The 14,346-nt window shown below is 45.3% G+C and overlaps 2 protein-coding genes across 2 annotated transcripts in view; one reads left to right on the top strand and one right to left on the bottom strand.

Moving 5' to 3' along the window:
* LOC144697442 (uncharacterized) overlaps positions 1-2,040 on the bottom strand; it is a 79,305-nt gene extending 77,265 nt beyond the window's left edge. Inside the window, 2 exon segments of the mRNA XM_078569419.1 lie at positions 655-1,585; positions 1,643-2,040. Coding sequence (XP_078425545.1) covers positions 655-1,585; positions 1,643-1,956 — 1,245 coding nt within the window. The 5' untranslated portion in view covers positions 1,957-2,040.
* Positions 1-14,346, top strand: part of LOC144697431 (uncharacterized) — a 101,229-nt gene that overhangs the window by 60,337 nt on the left and 26,546 nt on the right. The window lies entirely within an intron of this gene.

Raw genomic sequence — 14,346 nt, 5'->3', positions numbered from 1 at the left:
CTGTAACTTTTCTATGGTTCTATGGGTATAATGATGGCAGATTTGAAGGAGAGATGGACAGTACTTGAGAGAGAAAACTGTTGACATATTCAGTGAAAATGGGGAAGTTGATTGATCAGTAGTTTAGTGGGTGTAGGGTTAATAGAGCAAGAGGTGAATTTCATGGACAAGATGAACTCTGAGAGGGCATGAGGGGAGATGGAAGGGAAAAAACAGAAAGATGAGAGTTCAGAGCTCGGGTAATGGGGAACTTTAGGGAGGGCGAGTGGAAAGGAGGGAAGCAACAGAGGCAGCTGATCCGATTGTCTCAATCTTAGTGATAAAGAAGCTCCATGAGATCCTCACACCAGTTGTTGGGGGTGAGGATGGAGGGAGAGCATTTCAAAAGGAATGAACTTGTGTTAGAGATATTAAAAAGGTTCAACACATTGTGTCTTTTAACACAAAACTAATTTATTTGATATTTATCCAGAATACTAGCCCCCCTAAGTGGTCTGTAGTTTATTAACATCAGCAGAAACAGATCCCAATGAACATGGTTCGGTCCTGGATGTGATTACCAGCAAAATCCCACCACTTTAGTTACTTGTGAACTCGCTGGTGTGTCAGCAGGTTGGATGAGGTAGTGAATCCTTTCCCACAATGGGGGCAGATGAATGGCCTCTCCCCATTGTGAATTCGTTGGTGTGTCAGCAGCTTGGATGAGGTAGTGAATCCCTTCCCACAATGGGGGCAGGTGAATGGTCTCTCCCCAGTGTGAATTCGTTGGTGTGTCAGCAGGTGGGATGAATTAATAAATGCCTTCCCACACTGGAGGCAAGTGAATGGCCTCTCCCCAGTATGAATTCGTTGGTGTGTCAGCAGGTTGGATGAGGTAGTGAATCTCTTCCCACACTGAGGGCAGGTGAATGGCCTCTCCCCAGTGTGAACTCGCTGGTGTGTCAGCAGGTGAGATGACTGAGTGAATCCCTTCCCACACTGAGGGCAGGTGAATGGCCTCTCCCCAGTGTGAACTCGCTGGTGTGTCAGCAGGTGAGATGACTGAGTGAATCCCTTCCCACACTGAGGGCAGGTGAATGGCTTCTCCCCAGTGTGAATTCGTTGGTGTGTCAGCAGGCTAGATAACTGAGTGAATCCCTTCCCACACTGAGGGCAGATGAATGGCTTCTCCCCAGTGTGAATTCGTTGGTGTGCCAGCAGGTTGGATGAGGTAGTGAATCTCTTCCCACACTGAGGGCAGATGAATGGCCTCTCCCCAGTGTGAATTTGCTGGTGTGTCAGCAGCTTGGATGAGGTAGTGAATCTCTTCCCACACTGACGGCAGGTGAATGGCCTCTCCCCAGTGTGAAATCGTTGGTGTGTCAGCAGGCTAGATAACTGAGTGAATCCCTTCTCACACTGGGGGCAGGTGAATGGCCTCTCCCCAGTGTGAACTCGCTGGTGTGTCAGCAGGTGAGATGACTGAGTGAATCCCTTCCCACACTGAGGGCAGGTGAATGGCTTCTCCCCAGTGTGAATTCGCTGGTGTACAGTGAGTTGAAATGATCGCCAGAACCCAGTCCTGCATTGAGAGCACCTGAACGGTCTCTCGTCAGTGTGAACACGTTGATGGGACATCAGCTCGCAGGAACTTTTAAAGCACTTCCCACAGTCTGGGCATTTAAAAGGTCTCTCTTCACTGTGAACTCGCTGGTGGCTCAGCAGGTAGCTTGAAAGAGTAAACCCCTTCCCACACGTTGAGCAGGTGAACGGCCTCTCCCCAGTGTGACTCCGCCGATGCTCTTCCAGCTCTGACGGGAATCTGAATCCCTTCCCCCAGTCCCCACATTTCCATGGTTTCTCCCCGATGTGGCTGCGCTGGTGTCTTGACAGGCCAGATGATCGGTTGAAGCCTCGTCTACACACAGAACACATGTACGATTTCTCTCCACTGTGAATGGTACTTTTTCCTTCCATGTTCAAAATCAAATGATATTCAGGTTATGATAAATCGAGCGAATGTCAGATTCTGCTGTGATGTTTTGTTTCTGTTTCCCGACTGCAAATCATCCCCTTCTAATACCCTGTGAAATTGATTTAAAACAGAAAAAAAGGTGTGAGAGAGAATCCACAAAAACACAAATGCAGGTTGTGAAATTGAGCTGAATGAATCTGGTAATTTGTGGGGCCGGCACGAGGGAAAAGTGACCACGAAAACTGCCGGATTGTCATAAAAACCCAACTGGTTCACTAATGTCCTTCAGGGAATGGAACCTGTCACCTGGTCTGGGTCTACACAAGACTCTGGCCTCCATGGGATGAAAGAGAGAGGTGGGAGGTGCAGGGGGTGAAGATGTGTTTAATACATCTTCAGCTCAACCAGAACTTTGGCAGAATATCCCAAACCCTCAACATCCACTACCTAGAAGTATGAAGGTAACAGGTGTCAATGAACACCATCACCTCCAACTCACACACTGTCCTAACTTGTCTGACATCCAGTACTGGATGAGCAGAAATTTCCTCCATTTAAATGTTGGGAAGATGAAAGCCATTGTCTCCACTCCCTAACCACCGACTCCATCCCTCTTGCAGTCTCTGAGGCTGAACCAGACTGTTCACAATCTTGTTGTCATGTTTCAGCCCAAGCTGAGCTTCTGACTACAAATCACTAAAACCACCCATTTCCACCTCAGTAACATCGCCCAGCTGTGCCCCTGCCTCAGAGCACAGCCCGGTCCCCACGCTGGCGCTCTGGGTTCCTGTTCTCATTGATAGGGGACCTTCTGACCCACAGGGCATTCTGGATAAACCAGCCGCCATCGAGACCAATCAGTGAACGGGCATTTTGTTTCCCCCAGTTGGTAAAACAGAAAGTCCATGGATGAGGGGGATATTGGACAGGAAGCACAATGAAAGGTTCAGACACTTTATTGAATACTCACAGCAGAAGCACGTTAATCTGATTGGAGATCACTTCCACACGAGCAGTCAGCGGTTTGGAGCCTCCTGAGATTCCAGTCCCTTTCCCGTCAGTATTTACAGGAGCTGCGACACGGAAAAGAGTCTCAGTAAAATCAGGGATTTATTTGTTCACTGCTTTACAATGGGTCTGGGGTCACACTTGAGGTTCGTGCAGCCTGTGATTCCCTGAGTTTATTAACTCTCCCCCCTCCAGACCCTTTGGGCTCTCTATTGTTGGACTCTCTATTGCTTTTCAATGTCCTCCTGGCCTTGTTGTATCTGATCCAATAAAAACCCTCCTTACATCACACAGGGAACAGCTTTAGACATGTTCTGACTTTTCACCTCAATCTTATTCTGCTGAATGATCTCACTGACCGTTCCTTTTCTCTCGATCCGTCCGTCCACCATCTCTTTTCTGGATTTCACTCCTTCTTGTTGTTCCAGGATTTCATCTCTCTGCCTTTTATTTCTTTTACTGAAGATTCCTGTCCATTGCTGCCTCACAGCCTCGTCCTGTTCCCAAATATTCTCCATGTCTAAGTGCTTCCCAGCGGCCGTGCCAGCCGTGGCCCCTATTCCAGCCCAGTCACTGATCCCTCTCTTCCCTCCACCCTTTTTACTGGTGTCACTATCACAGGGACGATCGCGGTGTTTTCCCAAAACTGCCTTAACACCGGGGTCTTGGCTACTGGGTGGTCATAGTCCACCCATCTCTCTCCCTGCATTCTGACTTATGAAATTCCTGGATAATTCCCTTATCATCCGAACATCAAGGTCCTTGTAGATGGGATGACATAACCTTAGGGACGGGTGTGTGGTGTTCAGGGCACATATTACAGGAACTATTTTAAATCTTGTATCATTATGTAGGTTCTGTGAGTACGAGTGATGATTAAACCATTTGTGGAACCAATTTCGTGTGGCAGGACAGATTGAGGGGGTATCAGTGAAGCATATGGGGGTCTTGGGCTTCATAAATAGAGGTACTGAGTACAAAAACAGGGAAGTGCACCAACAGAGAATTGTTCTGATCTGGAACCCTTTCCCTGAAAAGGTGCTAGAACCTGATTCTATGTTTAGCCTCTGCCCACTGGTCCTAGATTCCCCAACCAGTGGAAATAGTTCCTCTCTATCTATCCTGTCAGTTCCAATATCCCAAAAACTTTGATCAAATCAGCTTTTAATCTTATAAATTCCAGGGATTACAACCCTCACAGTGAGGTGATGTATTTTATCAGGAGGAATAGGGAGAGGGAAAATATTATTCATGGCACAGCTCTAAAGAGTGAGCAGGGACAGAGGGACCTGGGGCTTCATGGCTTTGATCTCTGAAGGTGACAGAATGTATTACGAGAGTGGTTAGCAAAGCCGATTAGATCTTGAGCTTCATAAATAGTGATATTGAGAACAAAAACAGGAAAGTTATGTTGAATTCTTTATAAAGCTCTGGTTAGGCCACAATTTGAGAATTGCATCCAGTTCTGGTCACCTCACTTTAGGGAGGATGTGAAGGTCATTGAGAAGGTGCAGAGGAGATTTACCAGAATGGTTCCTGCAAAGGAGGTTGAGGGGAGATTGGGAGAGGTGTACGAGATTATGACAGGTTTAGATATGGTGGACAAAGAAAAGCTATTCCCATCAGCTGATCATACAAGGACTCAAGGACAGAGGTTTAAAATTTTGGGTAAAAGCTGCGGGAGATGTGAGGAAGAATATCTTTACACAGTGAGTGGTGATGACCTGGAGGTTACTGCCTATGAGGGGGGTGGAAATGGACATGGTAGTGATTTCAAAAGGAAATTGGACAGAAGCATGAGGGAAATAAACTTGCAAGGATACGGGGATAGAGCAGGGGAACGGGACTGATTGGATTGCTCTACATAGCTGGCATGGACTCAATGAGTCTAATGGCCTCCTCTGTGCCATAATGACTCTGTGACTCTTATGTGTAATCTCATTCTGTAACTTAACCCTTGGAGCTCAGATCACTCAGGTAAATATGTGCTACACTCCCTCCTAGGCCATTCTATCTTTCCTGATGTTTGTTGCCCAGAACTGAACACAGTTCTTCAGGAATGCTCTAACCTGGGTTTGTGTGTCTCTGCATTTTTCCCGTCACACCTGAAATCGTCTCAGAATCACAGAGTGCAGAAGAGGCCCTTTGGCCCATCGATTCTGCATCAACATGTGAGAAACACCTGACCTACCTACCTAATCCCATTTACCAGCACTTGGCCCATAGCCTTGAATGTTGGTCAAGATGTCAAGGCCCATTGGTCCCTAATGGGCCCTACTCTTTCCCTGGTTATCCTCTTCCCATTGGCATTGAAAAAAAATATTTAGATCCCTGCAGTTGAATCTTTCAGACACTGAATTGTAGATTTTTCACCAAATATCAATTTACGATTGTAGTAAAAGTTCATAATTTTGTCAAGGGGGTCCTGCTGAAAGTTTTTCAAATTAAGGGGAAGGATCACAGATGGTGCTTTTAAAAAGGGACATTGCAGCCCTGAAAATCAGTGACACCTTCAGAATATTAGACTCCGGCCAGTTATAGGGTTGTTAACATCAGCAGAAACAAAATATTGCCAGACTATCAATATTAAACAAGCTTACAAGCAGCAAGAACAGCAGGATCCAACCCCTGCAGTCACTTATGAACTTGCTGATGTCTCAGGAGGCATCGTGACTGAGTGAATCCCTTTCCACACACCGAGAGTTGAATAACCTCTTCTCAATGTGAGTGCGTTGGTGGTCAGCAGGTTGAAAGACTTTGCAAATCCCTTCCCACACAGCGAGCAAGTGAACAGCCTCTCCCTAGTGTGAACTCGCTGGTGTGCAGTGAGGTTGGATGACCGACTGAATCCTTTCCCACAAACGGAGCATGTGAACGGTCTCTCCGCAGTGTGAACTCGCTGGTGTAAAATGAGGGAGGATGCCTGTCTGAAACTCTTTCCACAGGAAGTGCAAGTGAACAGCCTCTCTCCAGTGTGAACTCGCTGGTGTGTCAGAAGATGGAATGACTGAGTGAATCCCTTCCCACACTCGGAGCAGGTGAACGGCCTCTCCCCAATTTGGGTGCATTGTTGTACAGTGAGTGCTGAAGAGTGCCTGAACCTCTTTCCACAGGAAGTGCAGCTGAATAGCTTCTCCTCAGTGTGAATTCGCTGGTGTGACCAAAGGCCAGATGACTGAGTAAATCCCTCCCCACACACAGAGCAGGTGAATGGCCTTTCCCCTGTGTGACTGCGTCGATGGTTTTCCAGCAGGGATGGGTAACTGAATCCTTTCCCACAGTCCTCACATTTCCACAGTTCTCCATAGTGTGGGTGTCCTTGTGTCTCTCCAGGTTGAATGATTAGTTGAAACCTTGTCCAGACACAGAACATGTGTATGGTTTTCCAAACTGTGAATGATGTGATGCTTTTTCAGGCTGTTTAACTGGTTAAAGCTCTTTCCACAGTCAGTTCACTGAACACTCTCACTTGGGTGTGTGTGTGTGTGCCTCGGTGTTTATCCAGTGACACTGAAGTTCAGTATCTTTCCCCACTGACAGAACAGACAAACATTTCTCCTTCCACATTCAAAGTCTGAGAATATTCAGGTCCTGGTGAATCAAGTGACTCTGTCAGAAGATGTTTGGTTTGAGTTTCACATCTGCAAATCCTTCCCTTCTAATACTCTGGGAAACGAGTTTATAAAAATCATCACTGTCAGTCCGGGATGGAAATTCAGAACAGACAATTCTAGTTTTAATGGAATATTGTTTTCTCTCTTGTTCCCCCAAAGCTGTAAATTCCCGTCCCACACACTCTCCCTCCTCCCTGGGCTGAAATCCAAACCCATCTCCACCATTTCTTTCCTCCACTCCCAGTTTTCTCCCTCCCTCTCCTCTGCCTGGGTTCAGTTCTCCGGCTCCTGTCTGCAGACTGACAATAAAATCAATGAATTAATCATTTTCCAAACTCCATCCCTGTCAGTCCAGGATAGAAATGCACAATATTCTCTCCTCCTGCTGACAGGGGCAGGGATGACCGCGCATGCGCCCTGCTGCACAAGATGGCGGTCGTTAATCCGGGCCTCTCACCGAGGAACGCGGATCGGGGCAACTGCCGCCCACAGATACCAGCGAGGAACCGGTAGCTTGTTATTCTGGCTTCAGAACGGCTCAAAGTGTTTACGAAACCTGCCCGTCCACCCGCCGGCTGCATCTCTCCTGCAATTCCGCCCTTTATCTTACCGGCTGCGGACCTGACAAACAAGCAGCTTTCCTTCGCCCTCATACACTGCCCATGCTCCAAACTCGAGGCGGGATTGCACCTGCGCACTGATGTCCAGCAACCACACTGCGCATGCTCCCATCACAATGCCTGGGTGATTGACGGCAGCTCTGAACCAATAGCAAGAGGTTGCAGGACCAAAGGGGTGCGGCTGGCCCTCCAGCCAATTGGAGTGAATGAGGGGCGGGGCCTAACCAGGATCTCCCTCATTGGCTGAAACTCTGCATCATTTTGGAAGATGATTTGCCTCAAACTTCAGGAGAAAACTGGACCTTTCTTGCTTGTGGCTTTAAACAGATGAAACCCTGTGGGTGTGGAACAAATATTTCAATATTTGTTACTGAAATGTGGGAACATGGTGAAACAAGGCACAAACTTAAAGAAATAACTGGGCAGACAGGGAATTCACCATTTGAACAAGGGGAGTCCTTGGTTTCAATAAATGAACCGGCAGGAGGGTTAGGACAGGTCAGGGATAAAGTTAATATTCAGAACAATACAGAATGTAAAGGAAAAACTGATCTCAAAGACAATTTGTTGTAATGTGTGTGGAGGGGATGTGCTGAACCAGGTTTAAAGAGGTTAAACATGTTTTCCATATTGCACAATCACAATGCTTCAAAGATGAGACATGAAAGCCCTCAACATTAATCATGACAAGTGGGAAGCTAATTGATGATTGATGCAACTGGAAACACCAGCTGTGGGCAGGAGTTCACCACCACAGCAACATGTCGTTTCAGAAACTTCAACACAGACAAACAAGGTGTCAGCAGAAATCATCTCGCAACACGAGTAAGGAAAACCTTCATACGAGGCACTTTTGCCTTTACAGAATCGGCTTGTTCAGCCATCAGATGAAGTGCAGCAGATCGTCTCATCTGATCTCACCAAAGTTCTGAGGCTGCATTCCCATCATCTCTCACAGATGGACAGATGCTAAACATATGGGACAATCACATTAAAATCTGGAACTCAGATGCAGATAAGGATTGGTGTTAGGTGAGAAGGTCTGGATCAATGTCTTACTCCAGGAAGCTTTAAAATCAGAATGGCAGCATTTCAGAAATTATTCCTGTGATATCAGTGATCCCATTCCTATCTGTTAGTAAGACCGATGGAAGTATTTAGTGGAGACAGTAGCATGCTGGAGGATGATGTACACAAGGGTTTTCTGAACTGAGGATAATAGTGAGGGGAAAGGAAGGGATCTTGAAAAAAAAACAGACTCTTCATGTTGTTACAAAGGACATGGGACCTTCCACTTGGTTTGACACAACACACACACAAACCCACATGGATTCACTTCCTATCGATCAGGTGGACCAGGTTTTGCCTCACACCGCCAACTAACTAAGTTACTGACTAAGACTGGCGATAAAGTATCAGTGTCTGCAAGGACCAAAAAGTTATAGAAATTCAAGTAAACATCACCCTCCAGGGACTCAAAGCAGTTTTGACTATCTAATTCCAGCACTTTCTCTGAACCTTAATCTATAATGGACAACATCTTGAACAGACATAATGACAAAAAGCTAAGCCACCAATAGATATTAGGCGGTTTATGTCTCCTCTGGTGATCAGCCCTGGTGGGAGATTTTAGACAATACAGAACATCTTTGCATAATTGCAGCCTCTACTTTCCTATTGGTATTCCGGATAATTCCCCTTATATTGATGGTCTCGGTGAAGGTCAGGCCACAAGGCAGAATGGATGAAAAGATGGCTCCAAACTCCCTCTAAATCTAACCCTCTGATTTCGGTTTTGTAGCCATTTCCATCCATCTGCTGCCTGGCCCTTCACTCCACAGAGCCTGATCTTGGTCACCTTGTGCACACTGTTATGGATAACAAGCGGGTTACAAAACAGAAAGCAGAGAGAAGAGGTTAAGAGTAGCAACTCAGACTGGTAAAAGGTGGGAATTGATGTTCCACAGGGAGCAATGCTGGAACCACTGTTATTCAAATTTATATAAACGATTTGGACTCAGAAATCAGAAAACCAATTTTAAAATTTGGGAGCAGAATTACAGTAAATCACAGATAAGAATTCCCAGTTAACAAAACTTTGTTGTACAGTTCATTAAATCTTTAATTCAGTAGCACAGTGTACAATGACATGAGGAAGTGATTAACTGATTTATTTATGAATTAATTGATTACCAAATTGGGAAGTACAGTTAATACTGAGGAAGACTGCAACAAAATCCTGGAATCTAACACACACACACCAATATAGCAGGGAATTCTTGGAAACATGGTGCAGGTCCTTCTTTATCTGGAGATCAAATGTCTGTTGTATAATTATCCCGGGAGTTAAAAGGATCCTGTGAATTCCTCCTTGTGTTATTTTAATACAGACTTTACACTATTTACTTTTAGCTACATTTTACTATGTTAAAGGTGCTATGTCAATACAAGTTGTTGCTGACATTGGCTTAAAGTAGTAGACTCAGGACTGTCACCAATAAACCTTAAAAACTTCACAGAATAATCACCACAGTCATTTTTAAACTGGAGACTTATTCCTGCCATTTCAGTTTCAGTCAGGAACAGAGCACACTTTTACACCAATCTCTGATTTAACAGCACATTTCCAGACTGCCTGACTCAGGTTGTACAACCACAGTTGTAAAGGAGCCTTCTACTCGGGAACTTTGAAACCCAATGATTCCAAACAGAAATCAGAGGGATAGATTTACAGGGAGTTTGTATTTTTCCATCCATTTTTCTATGTGGCCTTGGATTCCACAGCCTGACCTTGGTCATCTTTAGGCTGTATATACTGCACAGAAGTGGCTGTGACACATTTCTCACACACCTCAGGATTAATCCACATGTGGGTTTTGCTGTCAGTGAAGAAATATGAGAAAGACCAAAATGCCATTTGTCCCTCTCAGTGTGACCCTAAAGGACTGCGTCCAGGCTGAAGTTCTGTTCCTGGTGTATGATCCTCCCCCAGGTTGTCCTTCCTGAGCTCCAGCCAGGTGATGTTAAACACTCAGGTACGAAAGACAAAATTGTACAACAATGTGTGAAAAACAAAGTTTGACATGCTATGTCCAACAAGCCTAGTCTGTCCAACCTTTCCTCATAAGACAACCCCCCCATTCCTGGTAATGATCAACTAAACCTTCGCTGAACTGCTTCCAATGCATTTACATCTTTCCTTAAATAATGAGACCAATATTACACATAGTACTCCAGATGTGGGCTCACCAAATGCCCTGTATAACTGAAGCATAACCTCCCTACTTTTGTATTCAATTTCCCTTGCAATGAACGATAATATTCTTTCAGCTTTGCTAATTTCTTGTGGTACCTGCACACTAACCTTTTGCGATTCATGCACTGGGACACCCAGATCCCTCTGAATCTGAGAGCTCTGCAGTCTCTCACCATTTAAATATGATTTTTTATTCGTCCTGCCAACATGGACAATGTCACATCTTCCCACATTATACTCCACTTGCCAGATCTTTGCCCACTCACCTAACCTATTTGTATCCTTTTGTAGCCTCCTTATGTCCTCTTCATAATTTATTTTCCTACCTGTGTGTCATAAGCAAATTTAGCAACCATACCATTGGTTCCTTCATCCAAATCATTTATATAAATTATAAAGAGTTGAGGTCCCAGCACTGATCCTTGTGGCACACTAACCATCACATTCTGCTAATCAGAAATATACCCATTTATGCCCACTCTCTGTTTCCTGTTAGCTAGCTAATCTTCCATTCATGTCAATATGTTACCCCCTACACCATGAGATTTTATTTTCCACAATAACCTTTAATGTGACATCTTATCAAAAGCCCTCTGGAAATATAGGTACAGTACATCCACCAGTTCCCCTTTATCCACAGCACCTATTACTTCTTCAAAGAACCCCAATAAATTGGTTAAGCATGATTTCCCTCTCACAAAACTTTATTGACTTTGCCTGATTACCTTGAATTTATCTAAGTGCCCTGTTATAACACTTGTAACATTTTTCCTATGATAGATATTAAGCTAACTGGCCTATACTTTCCTGCTCTCTGTCTCCCTCCCTTTTCTATTTTCCTATCTGATGAGACCTTCCCCGAATCTAGCGAATTTTGGAAAATTAAAACCAACGCATCAACTATCTCACTAGCCACTTCTTTTAAGACCCGAGGATGAAATCCATCAGGACAGGGGGACTTGTCAGCCCGCAGCTCCAACAATTTGCTCGGTACCACTTCCCTGGTGATTGTAATTTTCTTGAGCTCCTCCCCCTTTCCAAATCCTGATTTACAGCCATTCTTGGCATATTACTTGTATCCTCTATAGTGAAGACAATGCAAAATCCCTCTTCAATTCATCTGCCATTATTAACTCCCCAGACTCACTTTCTATAGGAGCAACCCTCACTTTGTTAACTCTTTTCATTTTAAAATATCGAAATTTACTCTTACTATCTGTCTTTATATTTCTAACTAGCTTTCTCTCGTTCTCGACCTTTTCCCTCTTTATTAATCTTTCAGTCATTCTTTTCTTTTTTTAAATTCTGTCCAGTCTTCTGAGCTGCCACCCATATTTGCACAATTATATTTCAGCAGAAACAAACTCCAGCTGTCAGAATGAAAGAATTCAATCCTGAACAGGATTAACAGCAACAGTAACCAGATTTCAATCCCCATAGTCACTCGTGAACTCGCTGGTGTGTAATCAGATCCTTTTCACTTTTAAAGGTCTTCTCACAGTCAGAACATTTAAAAGGTCTCTGATCAGTATGAACAAGTTGATGTGTCAGAAGGTGGGATGACCGAATGAATCCTTTTCCACACATGGAACATGTGAATGGCCTCTCGCCAGTGTGAACTCGCTGATGTGTCAACAGGTCAGATGAATTGGTGTATCCCTTTCCACACATGGAGCAGGTGAATGGCCTCTCCCCAGTGTGAATTCGTTGGTGTGTCAGTAGTTTGGATGGCCGATTAAATTCCTTCCCACAGATAAAGCAGGTGTATGGACTTTCCCCAGTGTGAATGCTCTGGTGAGTCAGAAGCCTGGATAATCGGTTAAATCCCTCTCCACACAAGGAACAGATGAATGGACTCTCCCTTGTGTGAATGCGCTGGTGTGTCAGCAGGTAGGATGACTGAGTGAATCCCTTCCCGCGCACAGAGAATGTGAACTGCCTCTCTAAACTGTGAGTTTGCTGGTGCCTCAGAAAGTTTGATGAATGACCGATTGCCTTCCCACACACGGAGCAGATGACTGAACTCTGCTCAGTGTGAATGTGCTAGTGTCTCAGAAAGCTGGATGAATGAGTGAATCCCTTCCCACACACGGAGCAGGTGAATGGCCTCTCCCCAGTGTGGCTGCGTTGATGAATTTCCAGCTTTGATGGGGAACCAAATCCCTTCCCACAGTTCCCACATTTCCACGGTTTCACCATGGTGCTGGTGTCCTTGTGGCTGTCCATGTTGGATGGTCAGTTCAAACCTCATCCACACAATTTGTCCTCGCTGTGAATGGTGCAATGGTTTTTCAGGCTGTGCAATTGGTAAAACATTTCTCCTTCTATATTAAAGATTCAATGATATCCAGCTCCTGATGTATTGAGTGAATCTGTCAGATTTTGACGTGATGTTTTCTTTGAGTTTCCTGTCAGCAAATCTTCCTGTTCAAGTATCCTGTAAAAGGAGTTTACAAAAGTCAGTAAAGGATAGAAATTCAGAACAGACAATTCCAGTTTCTTTCCTTTTTCTAATTTGTTCATGTGATGTGGGTGTCACTGGCAAGACCAGTATTTGATGCCCAGCTGGAATTGCCTTGAGAAGATGGTGGTGAGCCACTTCCTTGAACTGCTGCAGTCCATGTGGTGTCGGTGCTGTTAGGAAGGGAGGCCCATGATTTCAACTCGGCGACAGTGAAGGAACAGCGATACATTCCCAAGTCTGACTTATGATGGATGAAAGGTGATTGGTAAAGCAGCTGAAGATGGTTGGGCCTCGGACACTGACCTGAGGAACTCCAACAGAGATGTCCTGGGATTGAGATAACAAAGAATAAAAAAAATACTGAGAAATGTTAACTTGTGTTGTTGATAAAAGAGATACTCATTTAATTTTTCAGAGATGACTGATTCCCCAGGGGTTCACTCTGACTCCCCTGACTGACTGACTCAGGGTCCAGTCCTCAATGCCCCCGATTGGTGACTGAACTCGCTGCTCCTTTGCTCCTCCGGCCTCTGAGCTCCTCTTGCTGTTGTTTCCCAGGACAGTCAATGTCCGCTCTCCAACATGACCCTGTCAGGTGGAGTTCAGGGGCTCAGAGGAAGAAAAGAAAATGAGGCGGTGAATATGAGTTGGGAGAAACAAGGAGAGAAACAGGATTCAATGGAGAAACTGAGCGGGGGGCAAGCGCAGCCTCAGGAACAGCGAGTGCGGCTCTCAGAGGCCGAATGAGAGCGGCCGGGCCCGGCGGCCGTGCGGTGATCTCCCCGGGCTGGGGGTCGGGGCTGCCCATTAAAGCGATGCTGCAGCGCCTCCCCCATCCTCGCCGCGGCTTCCCAGTTTCTTCTCCATTTCCACCGAGTCCGACTCACAACAAAGGAGCCGCCCAGAAACGGGATTCCTGTTGGTCATTTTCTATTCATTTTACGGAGGTTTTGGGTTTAGATTTCTTTCTGTCTCTCTCCAGCTTTCTTTCTCCGTTTATTTCTTCGCTTTGCGCTACTGAAGTCTTGAAGAAATAATGGCAAGTGAATGGAAAGCCTGTTTATGAGATAAACACACAGCAGGGGAAGTGAGCTGCAGAAGGGGCAGGGAAAGACTTTACACATGGGGAGAGGGGGGCAGGAGTTTGAGAAGGTAGAAATCACAGAGGGAGCTGTTGAAGTGGGAGATTATACAGAGGGGGTGGGAGGCTGCTGTTGATTTCGGAGGGGGGTAATTAGAATGTACATGGGGACAGGGTACTTGCACATGTTTGAAATAGTGAGGGTTCGCAGTTGCATGTTTTAAATGGTGAATGTATATGAATGATGATATTATAACGAAGTCCAGAGAGATACGGGGTGGGTTGGGAGGTGGAGGGTGGTGCTGGAAGGAGTGCAGGGACTGTTTTGATGGTGGGTTGGGTATTATAT

This window comes from Cetorhinus maximus, chromosome 23 (assembly GCF_964194155.1).
Source record: "Cetorhinus maximus chromosome 23, sCetMax3.hap1.1, whole genome shotgun sequence".
NCBI classification, from domain to species: domain Eukaryota; kingdom Metazoa; phylum Chordata; class Chondrichthyes; order Lamniformes; family Cetorhinidae; genus Cetorhinus; species Cetorhinus maximus.
Note: the sequence above shows the minus strand (reverse complement) of the source record. Positions and strands in the feature narration are given on the sequence as shown.